Here is a 16,600-nt window from a genome sequence, read left to right as displayed (position 1 = left end):
GTGTGTGTGTGTGTGTGTGTGTGTGTGTGTGTGTGTGTGTGTGTGTGTGTGTGTGTGCACTGCCTTTAAAATAAAGGCAACCCTAATTTTAACCTTTTATCTGTACCACATTATTGACCAAGAGCATTATGAACTAAGACTCTTTAAAAAAGTCTTCAGTAAACTTCCAAAAGTGCTTTTTATTTTACTATTTTGCTATAAATCGTGTTGCTTTGTGAGCTTCATAAGCTAAATCACACCAGACGCCTATACTGACACCTAGTGGCCAGCTCGATAACTTACTTTAGATTTTGAAGAAACGAAACCGAAAGTTTTCTGTGTTCGATAAAGGTGAAGCTCCGTATTCTCGGGAGATCAGTGCTCCACAATGGCGGCCGACAGCGATGAGATGCACGAACGGCTGATTGAATACTTCCAGCCGAGGCTGCGAAACCTCATTGCTGTCCAACAGGTTCTGGATCTTTTGGACTTCGTCACGCCGGACCAGAAGGAGCGAATCCGACAAAAGAACACCAACGAAGGTAACCGGGCGGCTGCGGACGCCCTCGTCGCCGCTGTCATCCAGAAGCCGCACCAGGCCGGATGGTTCAGGGCGTTCGTGGACGCGCTGGAGGGTTCGGGATGCGGATACGCTGCCGATTACATCCAAAACAAGATCCCCGAACCGGAGGTGGAGACCGAGAACGATAATTGCGTCCGACTTATACAGATCCTGTCACCGAGTCTGGTGGACATGAAGGTTGCAGAGGTGCGCGTCCACTGTTTATCCCAGGAGTTGATCACCCAAGACGACTCTGAGATTGTGAGTATTTCTTTAGCAAGAACACTATTGTACACGTACATTTACATCGTCTGCTTACACTTTCATTCATAGACCAATATTGTGCTTTTACCACTTTAGTATGTTGAGAGCATATAGAAAATGACTTCATAGTTAAAGAAGACGTCATTGGATGGATTCATTCACCTATTCTTAACTTGCATGTTCTTTAAGGAAAATCGTCTGTACATTTGTTCGGGTGTACTTCTGCGGATTGGCCACAAGGTGGCAGCCGCATCCCTGTGTTTGCACAAACCTTTTCAGCCAGCGTGGCCTCTGCCGTCTTCCTCTGTCAGATCGCTGCTGCGACTAGAAACCACGGAGCCAAGACGGGAGCCCGAGAACTTCTGGGAAGAATCGTGAGAGGGCGACCAGGATGGTTTTCAAAGTTCCTCAGCATTCTCCTTGAAACACAGCACACAAAGCTGTACTTTGAGTTGACGGGAGGCTCCCCTGACTGTGACAAGCAAGGTGACTGGATTCAGCACAGACAGTGAATATCTATAACTGTCAGTTAATCTTAATACACAGATCTAAAAGGCAGAAAATGATCGTGATCTTTGCACCCACAGGAAATGAAGCTGCCACAGAGGTGAGTCAAGAAGCCGGCGACTGCTGCAGCGTCCCAGAGTCTAATGAGCCTGCAGATAAAGAAGGCACGGACCTCCGTCTCAAACACATTTTCACATACGCTGAGTGGCATCAGACCATATAGATCATTTCTAACTTGCACCATTAGATAAACGTGTCCATCAAACGTGATTAAAACGGAGCCGTCATTTCACTGTCAATGTTTTAGAATCGACTTCAGATGCTTTGCTGAGGTTGGAGTTCCAGCACAGGCAGGTTCTAGCTCAGCACGCTGCCTTTCCAGAGCACCAGATTCAGCCCCTGGTCTCTCTTTGAAGGCCTTTACCAAGGGGCAGCTGCCAGATGGACTGTCTGACAATGACGTCACGTCTGTATTTCAGCTCAGCTTCGCCACAAACTCGCCACAGTACATCCACGTGTCTGATTTTCTCCGTTCTGAACACATTCCGCGTGTGTGACTTGATGAACCACACAGCGGTCAAAGGGGAGAGCAGATATGCACTTCAAATCTGAAACACATGCTGACCTCAGTGTGGAGCACAACAGAATGAGAGACAGCTTCCAATCAACTCTGTTTACACCCCCCGGGCTCACAGCTTGATTTATCTGATTATTTCAGTCGCCGTGGCGGCAGCAACACACGGCCTCTGTATGCTCTGTCCCTAGCCGCAGGGTCCACGTATAAAGAACAGTGTTTTCTGTAGGAATCAGGAGCTGCAAGAGGGTTAATGACACAGAAGAAGCACAAAAGGAATAAAACGGAGGAAGAGTTGTTTGTTTTCTTAACAGGCTACGGCCCAGTTAGTCTGAGGAAAACCATCAGCCCAGCTGCTCACGCAGAACTGATTCCACGTACAATTGTTCCATCAGCGGCGCTGCAATCAGTGGCAGGGAAACATACGTTCGTGGAGTTTCTGTTCTTTTTGGAACAGTATCAAACACAGCTGAGTTAGCTCAACATCCGGCGACTGGAACACGTCTCTCCTGGACTGTGTTTGCTTCCATGTAGCGGTCTGAAAGCCCACTTTTAACCTCTGGCATGCTGAGTCTGGGGGGAAAATTAAAATCTGTCTGCACGCAGAGAGAAAATAAACTTTTGGGGGAAGCTCATAATGAGGGGAAATGTCAGACCTTGACTCCAGAGGAGGAGGTAAGAGTGAGGGAGCTCCGTGCACATTGTGCGAGGTAGTCCGGTTTTATCCCCAGCTGAGACAGAGCTGATGAGTCAGAGACTCCAAGTCTGACTCAAGAGGATCCTTGCAAGTCTTCTGTCCTTGCAGGCCGGAAAATAAGACAACAGATACAGAAAAGAGGGGAATATAAGGGTGAGATGTGCGGAAATAAACAGAACGGTAGTGGTGTGTGAAAGTTTAAAACAAGAGTCAGAGTGGAAGTCACAGAAGGAAAGATTAGATACACACACTTGTTGTTGGACTCTGTTGCGATTGTTAGTTTTTCACCCTAATAGCTCAGATTGGACAAATATTGGGCTGCAGTTCCTCTCAGCCAAATGATTTGTAGACACAAATGGGACCAGATGTGCAGCTGAAGCATGTGGTTTACGGGTGGGCTGTCAGTGGCGCATTCTGCTATAAAAAAAATAATCTAAGCAATAATCCTTCCGCTCTGTTTCAGACGGAGCTCAGTGTGCAGGAGCAGCTAGAGACGGAGAAGCAGACGACATCACTCTACGGGATTATCAGATGAAGGTCGTCAGACCTGCCTTGGAGGGGAAAAATATAATCATATGCCTCCCAACAGGATGGGGTAAAACCAGAGCTGCAGTTTATGTTGCCAAAAAACATCTGGACAGCAGGAAGGCAGCGGGCCAGACAGGGAAAGTGGCTGTGCTGGTGAACAAGGTACCAAAGGCCACAGGTCTGCACTCTTCTGATAACCTACTTTTCCCCCTCAGAACCCAAGAAGGTTCCGTTTTTCACTCTGCACATGTGGGTTTGCTCACGGCAGAGCTGGGTCATCAGCTCGGGGTGTTTTCCTTCACATTGTTGCAACAGCATTTCATCTGTGTGGAGATGGAAACTGATGGGGGCTCAGTTTTAGAGAGACCAGAGTACAGTTCAGTCGCAGGGCTGCAGATGTGTAATCTGACCTGCTTTCACCAACCACACCCTGAGCGTTCAAACCCAAACCCCCAAAGCATCGGCAGGGCTGTAGGAACGTTCAGGTTCCGCGGTCTGTACTCCATCATAAATCTCTGCTGTTTTGTTCCTGGCAGATTCCTCTTGTGGAGCAGCACTACTCCGCAGAGTTCCTGCCATTTTTGAAGCCCATGTACAAAGTGGAGCGAGTCAGCGGAGCCTCGCTGCTCAAGATCTCTTTCGTCGACACGCTGAGAAAAAATGATGTCATCATTTGCACTGCTCAGATTCTTGAGAACTACCTGGACAGGTCAAGAACGGGAGAGGACGAGGGGGTGAACTTGAGCGGTATGACGTTTCACGCGTTTACTTCGTCTCAAAGCAGAATCAGCGGTTCCGCTCAGTTAATTCTGGTCTGCATATTTTTTTTAAGACAAGAATATGAAAGCTCAAAACTATCCAAGCTGAAACCGCTGTCATTGACAGCTATTGGAGGGAGAAACGGCACTCAGGGGGACTCCTGATTTCCCCCCTGAGGACACCTGACACAGGCTCGTCAGAGTCTCCTGGCTCTGCCGTTTGCTCTTGCTGGCACTCACCAGTCCTGGGTGGAAGCTCCAAATCAGTGAAACATATGCTGTTTGTTAAAAGCCTGAGACAGCCGGAGAGCCTGTCCTTTATTTTGTTTTCCAGGGCACACGTCTGTTCAAGCCATCAGCGTGTGGATGATCAAATTCACAGGAGGCTCTCGCTTTTCCCCAGAGAGAGCTGGTTAAACTTCCTCCCTTTGAAAAGAGTACAGATAGCGTTTGAGCTAATTTGATAAAGATCTCCTGCATGTTATTGTGTGGTAAACTGCTGTGCTGTTCCAAGAAAAGCACTGGTTTGTGTGGGAGGAAAGATTCAATAATGTGGAATTTTAACTTTGGATATGTACATAATTAGGCGACACTGGTTACTTGAGAAATTGCGTGTTGGGATGTTTCTGCAGGTTTCCTTGTCCTTGTTCCGGGACCACGTGAGCTCTTTCTGTTCCATGTCGTGCAGATCTGAGCCTGATCATCGTCGACGAGTGTCACCACACTCAGAAAGAAGGCGTCTACAACGAGATCATGGTGCGCTACCTGAAGCAGAAGATCAAGAACGCCAAGCTGAAGAAAGAGCAGAAGCCCACCGTGCCCCTCCCCCAGATCCTGGGCTTGACCGCTTCGCCGGGGGTTGGGGGGGCCACGAAGCTGGACAAGGCCGTGGAGCACATACTGCGAGTAAATCCTGTTCTCAGTTTTGGCTTCTTTTCCACCTGGACTTTAGCTCAACTCTGTCTCCCACCCCAGTTATTCTGACGCAGTCAAGCAGGATCTTTTTCATCCATCCAAGCTGTTTCCAATGTTCTAATCTGAGCCTCCACTCAGGAGCTGCCAGATAGTTTACTACTGCTATAAAAGGGAAAAATTCAAGACAGGCCTGTGGCTTTGGTGCTGAATCAGACACGGAGAAATGGAGCGGTTCGTTTACCTGTAACGCTGTTAATCTGTCTTAGATCTGTGCAAACTTGGATGCTTCCAAGATCATGACATTGCCCCCCGATCAGTTGAAGAGGGACTCAAAGAAAACAGTCAAACCAGTGGAGGACAGAAAGGAGGTACGCCTGTGTCAGGAAAAAGGGCTGATTCTTTAATGGTGTCGTAGTCAGCAGCAGCATGTTACATGTATTCTGGTGCTCCTCAGGACCCCTTTGGTGATGTCATAAAGAAAATCATGAATGCCATCCATTACCACGCCCAGCTGAAGCCCAACGGTGACCTCGGCTCTCAGATCTATGAGCAGTGGGTCGTTCAGATGGAGCGCAAAGGTCAGTGCGGCATTTTCACCTCGCCGGGACATCTACCTGTTTTCATAAGGACAGTCAAACAAGTCTGAATCGACTCGATCTGCAGCTGTGTTAGAGGGGGACCACAAAGTGCGTGCCTGCGCCGAACACCTTCGACAGTACAACGAGGGCCTGGGCCTCAGCAACACCATCCGCATGTGGGACGCCTTAAATTTCCTGAACAAATACCACGAGGAGGAAATGAAGAATAAAACAACACCAGATGAGGAGCAGGTCATTCAAATCACAGACACTGAGAGGTTCCTCTTCAATCTCTTTAAAGGTAAGGGGTTTTGTTTGCTTGTTTGTTTGTTTGTTTTGACTCTGGAAAAAAGCAAAGATTTTATTAATACAGTAAAAATACCAAAAGGTCTCTTTATTCAATACTGTCAATGTGAAAGTTAAGATGTAATAGCTTTTAAATAAATATACTTTCTGCCATGACAACAGGTGACAGTTGTGAAAGTGTAAATATACATTAGCTGAGAGGCGTGATGCTAATGAGCTCACCGTGTTTCATTTAAAAAACAAGGAATGCGGTTTGTCTTGGTCTAACTCTGCCTCAGCGGGAATTTCCTTGCACTTGTCTGGCTTCAGTAAATGAACTCTGTCTTGCAGAATACAAAGAGGAGCTGCACAAGTTGGCGAACAATCCGGACTATGAAAATAAAAGCCTGTCTATACTAAGAACCAAAATCCTACAAGAGTTTAGCACCAGGCAAGATGCCAGGGGGATCGTTTTCACCAAAACGCGCCGCGGTGCCATTGCTCTGACTCAGTGGATTCAAGAGAACCCTAAATTTGCTGACCTGGATGTGAAAGCGGCGTATGTGATTGGCGGCGGAGACCAGAGTGTTGTGAAACCAATGACAGCTGTGAGTCCCATGGCAGATGGGAACCTGCCCTGTGTTTGTTCCTGCTAGGCTGCGGTGATTCAAACCCAGTTCTTGTTTAACCTGAAGCAACTTTGTTGATCAGGCGGAGCAGAAGGACGTGTTGACCAAATTTCGCAGTGGTGAAGTCAATTTGTTGATCGCTACCTCTGTGGCAGAGGAGGGTCTGGATATCCCCAAGTGTAATTTTGTTATCCGGTACGGCCATGTGGGCAATGAGATTTCTATGATTCAGGTAAGAGTGGTTATTCTTTAAACATAAGCTCCATAAATAGGTCAATCGCCCCCTAGTGGCAGCATATAGGAGGGTTATTTAGTCGTCGTCCAAATTTTGTTTCATGTGAATTGGTGATTGGTATTGGTAGACTGAAGGCAGAGGACGAGCTGAGGACAGCACCCACACTGTGGTGGATGTGAAGGACTCTGGGGTGGCTGAGAAGGAGTGTGTCAACGAGTACCGCAAAGACATGATGAACAAGGCCATTGATAAAATCGGAGCCTTAAAACAGGATGCCTATGATAAAAAGGTGTGTTAATCTAAAAACCTTCAGTCATGAAGGCCAGTGACAACAGTAACTTGTTGTGGTTTTTCCAGATCCAGGAATTTCAGATTCAGGCTATCATGGAGTACAGGTTGAGAATGAAAATGAAGCAGAAGGCGGACATTAAAAACGAGGACCCGTCGGAGGTGAAATTCAGCTGCAGGGGCTGCAGCCAAGAGGTTTGCACCGGCGAAGACATTGAGGTCATTGAGGACATTCACAGGGTCAACGTGACACCACAGTTCAGGTGGGAACGGCTCCATTCACAAGCCACAGCCCAATGCACTCGCCTGCATTTCTGCCCCTTCGGGCTGATTTGTTCAAACGAAAATCTTGATTCTTTCAGGGAACTTTTCATCCGGAAGGAAAGCACCAAACGTAAAGACAGTCTGTTGGATTATGAGACTAATGGCTACATAGTCTGTGGGAAATGTGGACAGGTAAGCTTTTTAGGATATTTAATGCAGTTCAACACACACCATAAGTATGTTATGAATGAGTGTGACTAATTCAGCCCAGTGTGGATACACAGGGAGATTCCCTTTGTGCATCGGTTCTGTTCACCCTCTCTTGAATTCTGCTGCAGAGGTGGGGTTCCATGATGTACTTCCGTGGGATTCAGTGCCCCTCCCTCCACGTGAAAAACTTTGTTGTGGCGATAAGTGGAAAGAATATGCCCAAATGCTCAAAGTGGACGGACGTTCCCGCCAGGTTTTCTGCTTTTGACTATGTCGCGCACGCCGACCAACTGGTGGAGAGCTCCGATGAGGAGGACGCGTAGCTCCGATGAGGAGGACGCGTAGCTCCTCAGCACTGACCACTGGCTTCGGGGAGCGGGCGCCTGCTACAATAAACAAAGCATCGCATCATCAGTGGCCAATCGAGAGAGCAGTAAATTCGATTGAACTCATCTGAATGCACAATAAAACATTTTGCAGTCATGTTTTGGCAATTGTTTATTCATTATTAATACTGCAGGATGAAAGACGGTGTTTAAGTATTCCTGTGGGGGAGAGATGAATTCTTTAAACCCCTGTGGTGTCATGAAACGAGGCTGAGTCTGTGATGGCCCCTCAGAGCCCACCTGTCAACACTCTTGCTGACAAGTGTTGGTGATTTTCCATTACATTAAACTGATAATGACTCTCTATTGTTCATGCATCCAGCTGTTCAAGGCAAGAGGCTGCGGATGCACGTCTCCCTGCGTTTATCCGGTCCATTATACATATGAGTTAATAGTAAATGAACACGTGTGAAGTGTGAATTGTGAATCAACTAGTGATGAAATCGGAGCGTTTGGGTGTGTGTCAGAGAGAATTATGAAACTGGTCCTCGGTGAAGGGAAGGGGGAAAAAAACTCTTCCCCAATACCAGCAAGTTGCGCGCTCTTGGAAAGTTGTCCAGCCTGCTGACTTCAGGGAGTCAGTGTGGTTTTGGACTCTGCAGGAATGCAACGGGAAGTGTGAGAAGCAAGCAAAGCAGGACGGATCATACTTGTTTGCGTTTTTCTTTCTCGAGATTATGATAACCAGGCTGCGCGACCGAAAACAACTTTAAACTTCGCCTCGTCGAGCCCGGAGGACCGTGTCAGAGCGTCGCGGAGGCTTCTTCTTCAGCACCATGGTCAGTAATGAGATTAATCATCCTCCAGTGACTTGAAAAGTTAGATACACCCAGATAAACCCTTCGTGTGCTTTGACTGTGCATGGATCGGCGTCTGCGGACGGACCGAATGGGGCTTCACTGTGCGCAAAGCTGGTTAGGGGGGTTTGGAGCGTATCCGGTCATTTCTAAGACGTTTTACAACTTTTGTGTCACCTTTTGCAGGGCTGCAACAAGGTGGTGTTGGGGGCGGTGGGGGCGGCTGTCGTCATCACGTTGATAACCATCATGGCGGTTTATGTCAGCAGTAAGTGGAAACTCACGGGCCCGAGTGTGTGTATGCGTTTGACTGTCTGTGCGTGTGCTCCCAGTTGGAGAGGAGTGTATAAAGAAACAACCAGAGTTTTAAACAGATCCAATCTGGACCTGGATGAAGCGTGAATTCAGGCAGGGTTGGAAACAGCCTAATCAAACCTAATTATTTCCTTGATGAAGCAATAAACCTGCCAGCGATCAGACAATGGCCACATGATTCCTAAATTCCTTCGACGTGGATTAACCGGGCACGCTGCTGGACGTTTTAACCGTAACAGCGCCACCCCGTGACGCACAGCTGGATTCATGTATTGAGTTTTGCGTTTCCTTAAACTGACTCAAAAGTGTGCTGGTTTCAGGATCTAATGGTGCTCAAAGGCCGTTCACCTTTGAAGATTACTTCAACGACAGCATCAGGTGGAAATCCTACAATTTGTACTGGATTTCAGGTATGCCAGCGGCGCCAGTGTGCAGGACGGGTCACACTTCCTGTCTCACTTCTTATTTTTATATTCATGTTTACAGACAGAGAGTATCTGCACAAAGGTCAGGATGGGAACGTCTTTCTGCACAATGCTGAAACAAGCGAGGAGTCCCTGTACCTGAGCAATTCAACATTTGTGAGATGCTTTTAACGGCTACACATTACTCCTAATGGAAAGACTATTTCAGACTTTTCCATCATTTCATCGCAGGCTCAGGTGGAGGCCACAGATTATCTGCTGTCAGGCGATTACAGATATGTTGCCTTTGAAAGTAACTACACAAAGGTGAGAAAATGTCCTTGATTTAAAACTTTTCCAACACTTAAATTCAAACATAAAGAAATAGTCCTGACACATGAAGGATGACGCCGGTTTTTGTGTTTGCAACAGAAATGGAGGCATTCGTTCACTTCCTCCTACTCCATCTACGACAGGGAATCCTCGTAAGTGTTTAAACGACCTTTGGTGATTCAACAGTTTTTCCCTCCATAACAGAAAAGCAAAAAGGTCTTTTTGCACCTATACAGTTTTCTCCTGTCTTTCCCAGAACGTTTGTTACGCCTGTTAACTTCCCCACCGTTATTCAGTACTTTGCCTGGGCGCCAAAAGAAAACAAATATGTAAGTTTATATCTCCTAATATTTCACTTACTCCAGGACTTCTGGACCGCGCACGTCCTCTTTTGTGTTGGATTTGTCAGTGAACTCCTCAGAAACTCAGCTGTGTTTGTGTTTTTCAGGTTTATGTTTCCGACTACAACATATTTCTCAAATCAGACGTAACCGCTGACGCTGTGCAGGTGACCACCAACGGTAAAAGGAACGAGATCCTTAACGGCATCCCCGACTGGGTGTATGAGGGTAAGTATGACACAACAGGGCAGCCTGATCTGGATCCGTTGGACCACTGCCCATACCTACAGCTGTGAGCTGTCAAAAGGATATTAACCTGGTCAAGAAATAAGACCTTTGCTTTCACTTTCAGAGGAGGTTTTTGCATCAAACGGAGCAATATGGTGGTCGCCAAGCGGGAGATACTTTGCTTATGCTGAGTTTAATGACACTGAAGTTCAGAAGGTGGAGTTCTCCTGGTATGGATCGGAACAGTATCCTGAAACAGTGGCCGTCCCGTATCCAAAGGTGCATTCTGACCTGTGTCGCAAACGCCGTCATTCATGTGTTTTCTGTTTCTAATTTCACCTGAGGGATGTAGGCTTTACCGTGAACGTGACGGCTTGTTGTGTCGTCACAGGCAGGGTCGGCCCTCACTAAGGTGAAGCTGTTCGTGGTCGACACGGCCGATCCTTCACGCCGGACACAGGTGGCTGCCTCCGCGTCTGTTGCTTCAAGGTGAGTCTCCTTCATAAACAGACATCTGGGAGTAGTGAAGCGCCATCCCAGATCCACACTCTGAGGCGGAATAATGATTCCGTACCGAACAGCAATGGGAATTGTGTGAAAATCTTGTCACTTTCTGTTGCCGTTTTCCTCAGTGATCACATTTTGTGCTCGGTGACCTGGCCTACAGACACCCGCATCGCTGTTCAGTGGCTCACGAGGAAGCAGAACTACGTGATCGTGCAGATCTACGACTTTGACGGGAGCAGCTGGAAAGAAAAGCAGGTAGCTGTCACTTTTCGGGGAAGTTGTGGCTGCCTAACCACTGTCAACAGCGTATAATCACAGTATTAAGTTCTGAATAATGCAGCCGCTTGTATTTTCTCCCTCAAGAAATTTGAGCAAACCAGCAAAACAGGCTGGATTGGACGCGTAAGTTACCCCATTGATGTTGTTTATCAGCTCGCTGTTTGGCTCAGATGATAAGAGCTCCTTATTTTCCAGTATGTTCCCTTACCTATCTTCTTTGCTGAGGACAAACTCAGCTTCTACAAAGTGATGAGCGACGCTCAGGGATACAAGCACATCCATTATGTGAAAGACGTAAGTGGTACCGAGGAGACAGACGGGAGCTGCCCTCCTGGCATCTGCTGCCAGTTAAACTGACTCTTCTGTTCAGGGCAAAGCAACACCTGTTACATCCGGGAACTGGGAGGTCATCTACATTTCCAAACTAACAAAAGACTCCCTGTGAGTGATGATACGTGCACATTTCTGGGAATCACACCCAGATTTCTGAGGGCAATAAATGCATTTTTGCTTTTCCTCAGATACTTTGTGAGTAATCAGCACCAGGGCTCCCCAATAAAGAGGAATCTTTACAAGTAAAGAATTCTTAAATCTGGGACACGGTTATCTCCTTTTTTTAATATATTGAAATGTATTATTTAGAATTAGCAGCTAATTTTAGCCTTTTGTTTGAACAAGTCTACTGTAATCACATAAGCAGCTGTCACATGTCTGTTGGTCAGGCTCCTGATCGGTAGCGGTCCAGCCACCCCTCAGTGTCTCACCTGCGACTTGAATCCGGACAGGTGTCAGTACAACTCTGCTTACTTCAGCTTTGACGCCTCCTATTACCGAATGGACTGCTACGGTGAGCCAGGTCACCCGTGCTCGTCAGTGTTGGCCAGCACCGCTGAACAATCGGATGTCTAATGTCCCGTTTGTGCATCTTCTATATCAGGGCCTGGTTTCCCCCTCTACACTCTCAGAGACAACCGGGGCTCAGGTGCAGGTCAGTGGCAGTTCTGCTCAAAGGCCCGTCGGCGCCTCCATCGCGGAGCTGCACGCCCGATTTACCCAGATCAAGCTAGGCCCGATTAACATGGAAAATCTGATCAGATACGTTGGGCTCAAATTTAAAATACTGCGATTGATTTTGGAATCAACCATCCATCCACCATCCACATTTATTTTTAAATAGCGTTGATATAAAGTAAAAGAGATAGAAACTGTCAATTTCAGAGTGATATTATATTATCTTTTCTAGAACTTGCAGTTCTTGAAGACAACAAGGAACTAAAAGATACCCTGGCAGAGTTCCAAATGCCAACAATGCAGTATGGCACGCTAAAGATCGCAGGATTTGGTAAGACACATAGAAATGCTGTGAAAATGACCACACATTTAATGTCCTTTTATTTGTCCCCAGATCTTTGGTACCAAATGATGTTGCCGCCAAACTTCAAGAAGTCGAAAAAATACCCTCTCCTGGTGGACGTGTAAGTAGCTCACCTCGCCTCACCCTGCGATGGCGCTGCTGTGCTGCCACCACCTGCGCTCTTTGCTGTGCAGGTACGGGGGCCCCTGCAGCCAGCGGGTCAGCTACAGGTTCAAGCTGAACTGGGGCACGTACCTCTCCAGCTCGCACGGCATCATTTTTGCGAGCTTTGACGGGAGAGGAAGCGGATACCAAGGCGACCAAATCCTTCACGCGATCTACAAGCAGCTCGGAACGCTGGAAGTGGAAGACCAGATAACAGCTGTGAGGTAGAGGTGGATGCCCTTCCTCCCAGAAACCGAGCCAATCTGCTATAGATGAGTAAATAGTGCGGTTCCTGTTGGGGGTTGGTTTGGAGGTTTCTGCTGTTTTTGTGTGTTGCAGAAAATTCCTAGACATGGGTTTTATAGACAAGGACAGGATAGCAATCTGGGGCTGGGTGAGTTTTCATTTCTCCCACACGTTCGTATCTTTTTGCATGTAAGATCTCTGTGCTCGCTGACGTCCCTGTACTCTAACCTCCAGTCATACGGCGGTTACGTCAGCTCCATGGCGTTGGGTGCTGGAACTGGACTCTTCAAATGTGGAATAGCCGTCGCCCCGGTCGCCAAGTGGGAATATTATGGTTTGTGCGCGTCCCTGCATGACTTTACACACAAATGCAAAGATGTGGTGCTGACCTGGAAGTGATCTTCATCACGTGACAACAGAAGTGGGTGGCAAACAGTCAATGTGCAACCTCAAATGTTGTTTTTGAATATAACGGTTACCGTGGCAAAATGTGGTGGGGGCGGGGCATCTAAAGTCAAAGCTGAACCCCATATGATTGCTGTGAGGGTATCAGAAAGCCTCCTTCCTGTTTTTAAAATATACGTAGATATTAGGGCTTCTTATAAATCTCTTGTAAAACAGGACACAGCAAACCCAAACACACCATGAGGTTAAAATGATGACAATGTATTTAAAAGGATCCTGTTGAATCAGAATAGTTACATGTTACCAATTAAAACAAGAGATGTGCCAACTTAATAAAGAACACAGCTCACAAATATGTAAACACAAAAACTACACTGAAATTGGGTTGATTTAGTTCTTATGTGTACTAATGCACACTGACTTTTCAATTTTCCAGTCTAATGAGGGAGTTCCTCAAAGCTGTAGAGATATGAAAGCTTTTTTCCTCCATGAATTCAATCAAATTTAATGTGCCAGACTTGTAAATAAGCTTTCAAGTGTCAAATCAGTTTTTGTACCAATTTTCCAGATGCTGTGTACACTGAACGCTACATGGGCACCCCCGCAGAAAACGGGGACTCTTATAAAGTAAGTCAAACTCTTCAGACGCGTATAATCTAAGCTATGACCTCCGACCTGAACTGAGACGAACCCTGCGGTCTTAACAGAATTCCTCAGTGACAGCCAGAGCCAAGAACTTTAAAACGGTGGACTATCTTTTGGTTCACGGAACAGCAGATGGTACGTTCCGTCATCTCATCCACACACTTGTTCTTTTCAGTTACTGAGCATGAGTGCATCCTTCAGTGCTCCTTCAGGGCAACGTGGTAAAAGCCTCGCACCGGCGAGCAGTATTTGCTTTGATGAAAGCATTAGCTTTGATGTTTGGTCACGTAGTGAAGCCGCTGTGTTTCCTCCAGATAACGTCCATTTCCAGCAGGCAGCGCAGATCTCCAAAGCTCTGGTGGACGAGCAGGTGGACTTTGAGGCGATGGTAAATATTGGCTGAGGAAGCGGCTCTAATATTGGCCTTGATGGTGTTGATTTAATGAACGCTTCAAATGGGGGGAAAATACCTCCTGCAGACGGTTTTACCGATGGTGATTCCGACACCGAGAATCTGATTGCTTGATTTTTGCTTTATTGCAGTGGTACACCGACAAGGACCATGGCCTCAGAGGATCAGCCAGCCGTCATACGTACAACCTCATGAGCCACTTCCTGCAGAAATGCCTCCTGGGTCCCAAATAGAGGCCAAGAATGCGGCAGCATTTAGAGTGACCATTACCAGATTTTCCCTTTTTTTCCACGTTTCCTTAAATGGCTGATGTACATCTGTTTCCCTGTGCGGCGGATGTTAGATTGCCTGTAACAGTGAATTTGTCGACATGTTGGAATTCAGAGTCCATGCATTTTCTGTTGAATATGAATCTAAATGCACTGGTTTATTGTCAAGTGTTGCCGTTGGTGTTGCTGTCATGAAAAGAATAAATATTGTTTCGATATTTTCAATTTATGAGACCAAATGATTTTTTCCCCTCCATCACGCATCAGAAAAGACACTATCACACAAATAACCTGCACTTGCGTATTTGTCTTCATAAAAATGTAATTTTGAGAGGATAGCGTGTAAACTGCACTAAACTTTCTGTATCTCCATAGCAACATGTCACATTTGATGAACATTTTAAGTAGCAGCACTGGCCTCACAACAGTATTCTTACACATAAAGTCAATACAGTCAGACGGAAGGTGACTAATGGGCCGAGCGTAACGGCAGATAAGATGAGGTTTCTGTGACGGGGGGAGTCACCTGGGAGGACGCTGCTCAGCTCTGCTATAAAAGACCCAACTCACCAGGAGGAGACCATGAAACGGCTCCAGAAGCCAGGGGAGGAAACTGTTGAGCCACCTCAGAACCCAGCGCTCCACATCCGCGACCACAGGTGAGTCTTCCACTTCTTTTCTTTCAGCATGAAGCCTTCATCCTCACCGTCTCCTTCCACCCCCTCTCAGAAGCTCACACGATGAATAGTGCTTACTCTTTGGCTGGACTCCTGCTCTTCATCACCATCCAAAGCAGCTGGCAGTTTCCCGAACAGGACAGAAACTCCATGTAAGATCTTCCATCAGTCTTTTATTTGAACTCAGCCTTCATGGTTACAAAACAATCCCAAATGAACATGACAGTTATTCTTTAAAAGGTTGATTTAAAAAAGAAAAACAATGGTGTGAAAGCAGCACCAACAGGTGGAATTACAGCAAATACTTAAGATCGGGAACTTCTTTTTAGCTTTCTATCACTAATAAAGAAGGAAATGTTTTGTATAAAGTGTTGCATCTTGTTACTAATTGACTATTAAATGTGAATATTGAAAGTCAATTGTTATACTGGACCCTGCATGAGAGATGAGGAGTCCAAACCTGAACTCTGATCCTGGGACAGATTGTCTTCAATGGTCTCTATAATGGTTACTTCCAGGCTACTGAATGAAAACTCGGTGCTGACTGAGCCCAGTGAGCTCTCAAACATGAAGAGACATTCAGAGGGGACCTTTTCCAACGACTACAGTAAATACCTCGAGACGAGGAGGGCGCAGGACTTTGTCCAGTGGCTGAAGAACTCAAAGAGAAATGGGTGAGTCTGCCTCCGTCTCCAAAACGGCCAACTAGCGTGAGCACAACTCTCACCTGTGTGTTCCGACAGGAGCCTGTTTAGACGGCACGCTGACGGCACCTACACCAGCGACGTCAGCACCTACCTGCAGGACCAGGCAGCCAAGGAGTTTGTGTCCTGGCTGAAGACCGGCCCAGGCAGGAGAGAGTGAACCCGGCCACGTCCCAGATCTCCCCACCGACTCTGTTATCGTTTGTTTCAGTCTGTACTAAAACTTTTTTCCATCATGAATTACCCCCAGAAAAATAATAATAATAAAGAAAGAAAAACCGTCAAGGACGTGTCATAGAAAAGCACCACAGAAAGATGATGTCTCCTGTGTCTCCATCTTGTACGGAAGTGTGTCCCACCCTCGGCACCGTCATCTTCTTTTCCAAGGATTTGTAAGGACGTGTCATGTCATTAGATTTTCTTAATATGCAGATAAAAGACAAACAGTATTTAGTTTTCAATAAAGAAATGTGTACAATCCTCAAGTTTCCGCTTCCCTGCTTTGAAACGTGACTCTTTGAAGAATAAAAGATGCACTTCTCGGTCTGAACTACAGGCTGGAAAGAGTGCAGATGGAGTGATTCAATAATCCTGATTGTGTTTGATTAAGCAGCATTCTGGTTTTAATCCCAATAGAGATGAAAGCAGCCCCATTCTCCAGGGAGGGCCGTGCTCTGGGACCTCCACCAGGTACCAGCATGAAGCGTGTCACCTGTCAGCGCTGCTCAGGCAGCTCGCCAACCAGGGTTGCGGCAAACAGACGAGCACGAAATGCCAATCAGCCCGGACCCGTTGAGCAGCGACTGGCCCGCCAGTCCTCCTGGCACCGAGACCAAGCAGCAATTCACATGAGCCAGCGT

General features: G+C 46.8%; 3 protein-coding genes across 5 annotated transcripts; all 3 read left to right on the top strand.

Moving 5' to 3' along the window:
• Nucleotides 1–320: 320 nt before the first annotated feature.
• On the top strand, nucleotides 321–7,756 carry ifih1 (interferon induced with helicase C domain 1). The gene is made up of 15 exons (XM_057034840.1): nucleotides 321–802; nucleotides 1,117–1,291; nucleotides 1,393–1,476; nucleotides 3,047–3,273; nucleotides 3,648–3,858; nucleotides 4,558–4,775; nucleotides 5,051–5,152; nucleotides 5,239–5,362; nucleotides 5,448–5,663; nucleotides 5,999–6,255; nucleotides 6,359–6,508; nucleotides 6,639–6,800; nucleotides 6,869–7,062; nucleotides 7,162–7,255; nucleotides 7,402–7,756. Exons 1-15 carry the CDS (start codon nucleotides 368–370, stop codon nucleotides 7,594–7,596), a joined length of 2,844 nt encoding a protein of 947 aa, XP_056890820.1. The 5' UTR covers nucleotides 321–367; the 3' UTR covers nucleotides 7,597–7,756.
• Nucleotides 7,757–8,327: 571 nt separating this feature from the next.
• Nucleotides 8,328–14,584, top strand: fap (fibroblast activation protein, alpha). 2 transcript variants are annotated; one of them, XM_057034854.1, is made up of 26 exons: nucleotides 8,328–8,438; nucleotides 8,643–8,724; nucleotides 9,092–9,181; nucleotides 9,258–9,352; nucleotides 9,428–9,502; nucleotides 9,608–9,660; nucleotides 9,765–9,837; nucleotides 9,957–10,077; nucleotides 10,202–10,356; nucleotides 10,469–10,566; nucleotides 10,710–10,839; nucleotides 10,948–10,986; nucleotides 11,059–11,157; nucleotides 11,234–11,304; nucleotides 11,385–11,438; nucleotides 11,586–11,710; nucleotides 11,801–11,851; nucleotides 12,107–12,205; nucleotides 12,269–12,338; nucleotides 12,412–12,606; nucleotides 12,722–12,776; nucleotides 12,863–12,962; nucleotides 13,602–13,660; nucleotides 13,741–13,813; nucleotides 13,993–14,066; nucleotides 14,222–14,584. In XM_057034854.1, exons 1-26 carry the CDS (start codon nucleotides 8,436–8,438, stop codon nucleotides 14,321–14,323), a joined length of 2,241 nt encoding a protein of 746 aa, XP_056890834.1. In that variant the 5' UTR covers nucleotides 8,328–8,435; the 3' UTR covers nucleotides 14,324–14,584. The 2 variants fall into 2 exon arrangements, 1 of the variants encoding a protein (XP_056890834.1); XR_008950871.1 differs by lacking the exons at nucleotides 13,993–14,066; nucleotides 14,222–14,584 and having other exon boundaries at nucleotides 12,863–13,049; nucleotides 13,741–13,816.
• A 284-nt stretch (nucleotides 14,585–14,868) lies between these two features.
• Nucleotides 14,869–16,220, top strand: gcgb (glucagon b). 2 transcript variants are annotated; one of them, XM_057040929.1, is made up of 4 exons: nucleotides 14,869–15,018; nucleotides 15,089–15,188; nucleotides 15,555–15,710; nucleotides 15,792–16,220. In XM_057040929.1, exons 2-4 carry the CDS (start codon nucleotides 15,100–15,102, stop codon nucleotides 15,898–15,900), a joined length of 354 nt encoding a protein of 117 aa, XP_056896909.1. In that variant the 5' UTR covers nucleotides 14,869–15,018; nucleotides 15,089–15,099; the 3' UTR covers nucleotides 15,901–16,220. The 2 variants fall into 2 exon arrangements, with proteins under 2 accessions (XP_056896909.1, XP_056896901.1); XM_057040921.1 differs by having other exon boundaries at nucleotides 15,780–16,220.
• Nucleotides 16,221–16,600: the final 380 nt, after the last annotated feature.

Source organism: Takifugu flavidus, chromosome 1 (assembly GCF_003711565.1).
Source record: "Takifugu flavidus isolate HTHZ2018 chromosome 1, ASM371156v2, whole genome shotgun sequence".
Lineage (NCBI taxonomy): Eukaryota > Metazoa > Chordata > Actinopteri > Tetraodontiformes > Tetraodontidae > Takifugu > Takifugu flavidus.
Note: the sequence above shows the minus strand (reverse complement) of the source record. Positions and strands in the feature narration are given on the sequence as shown.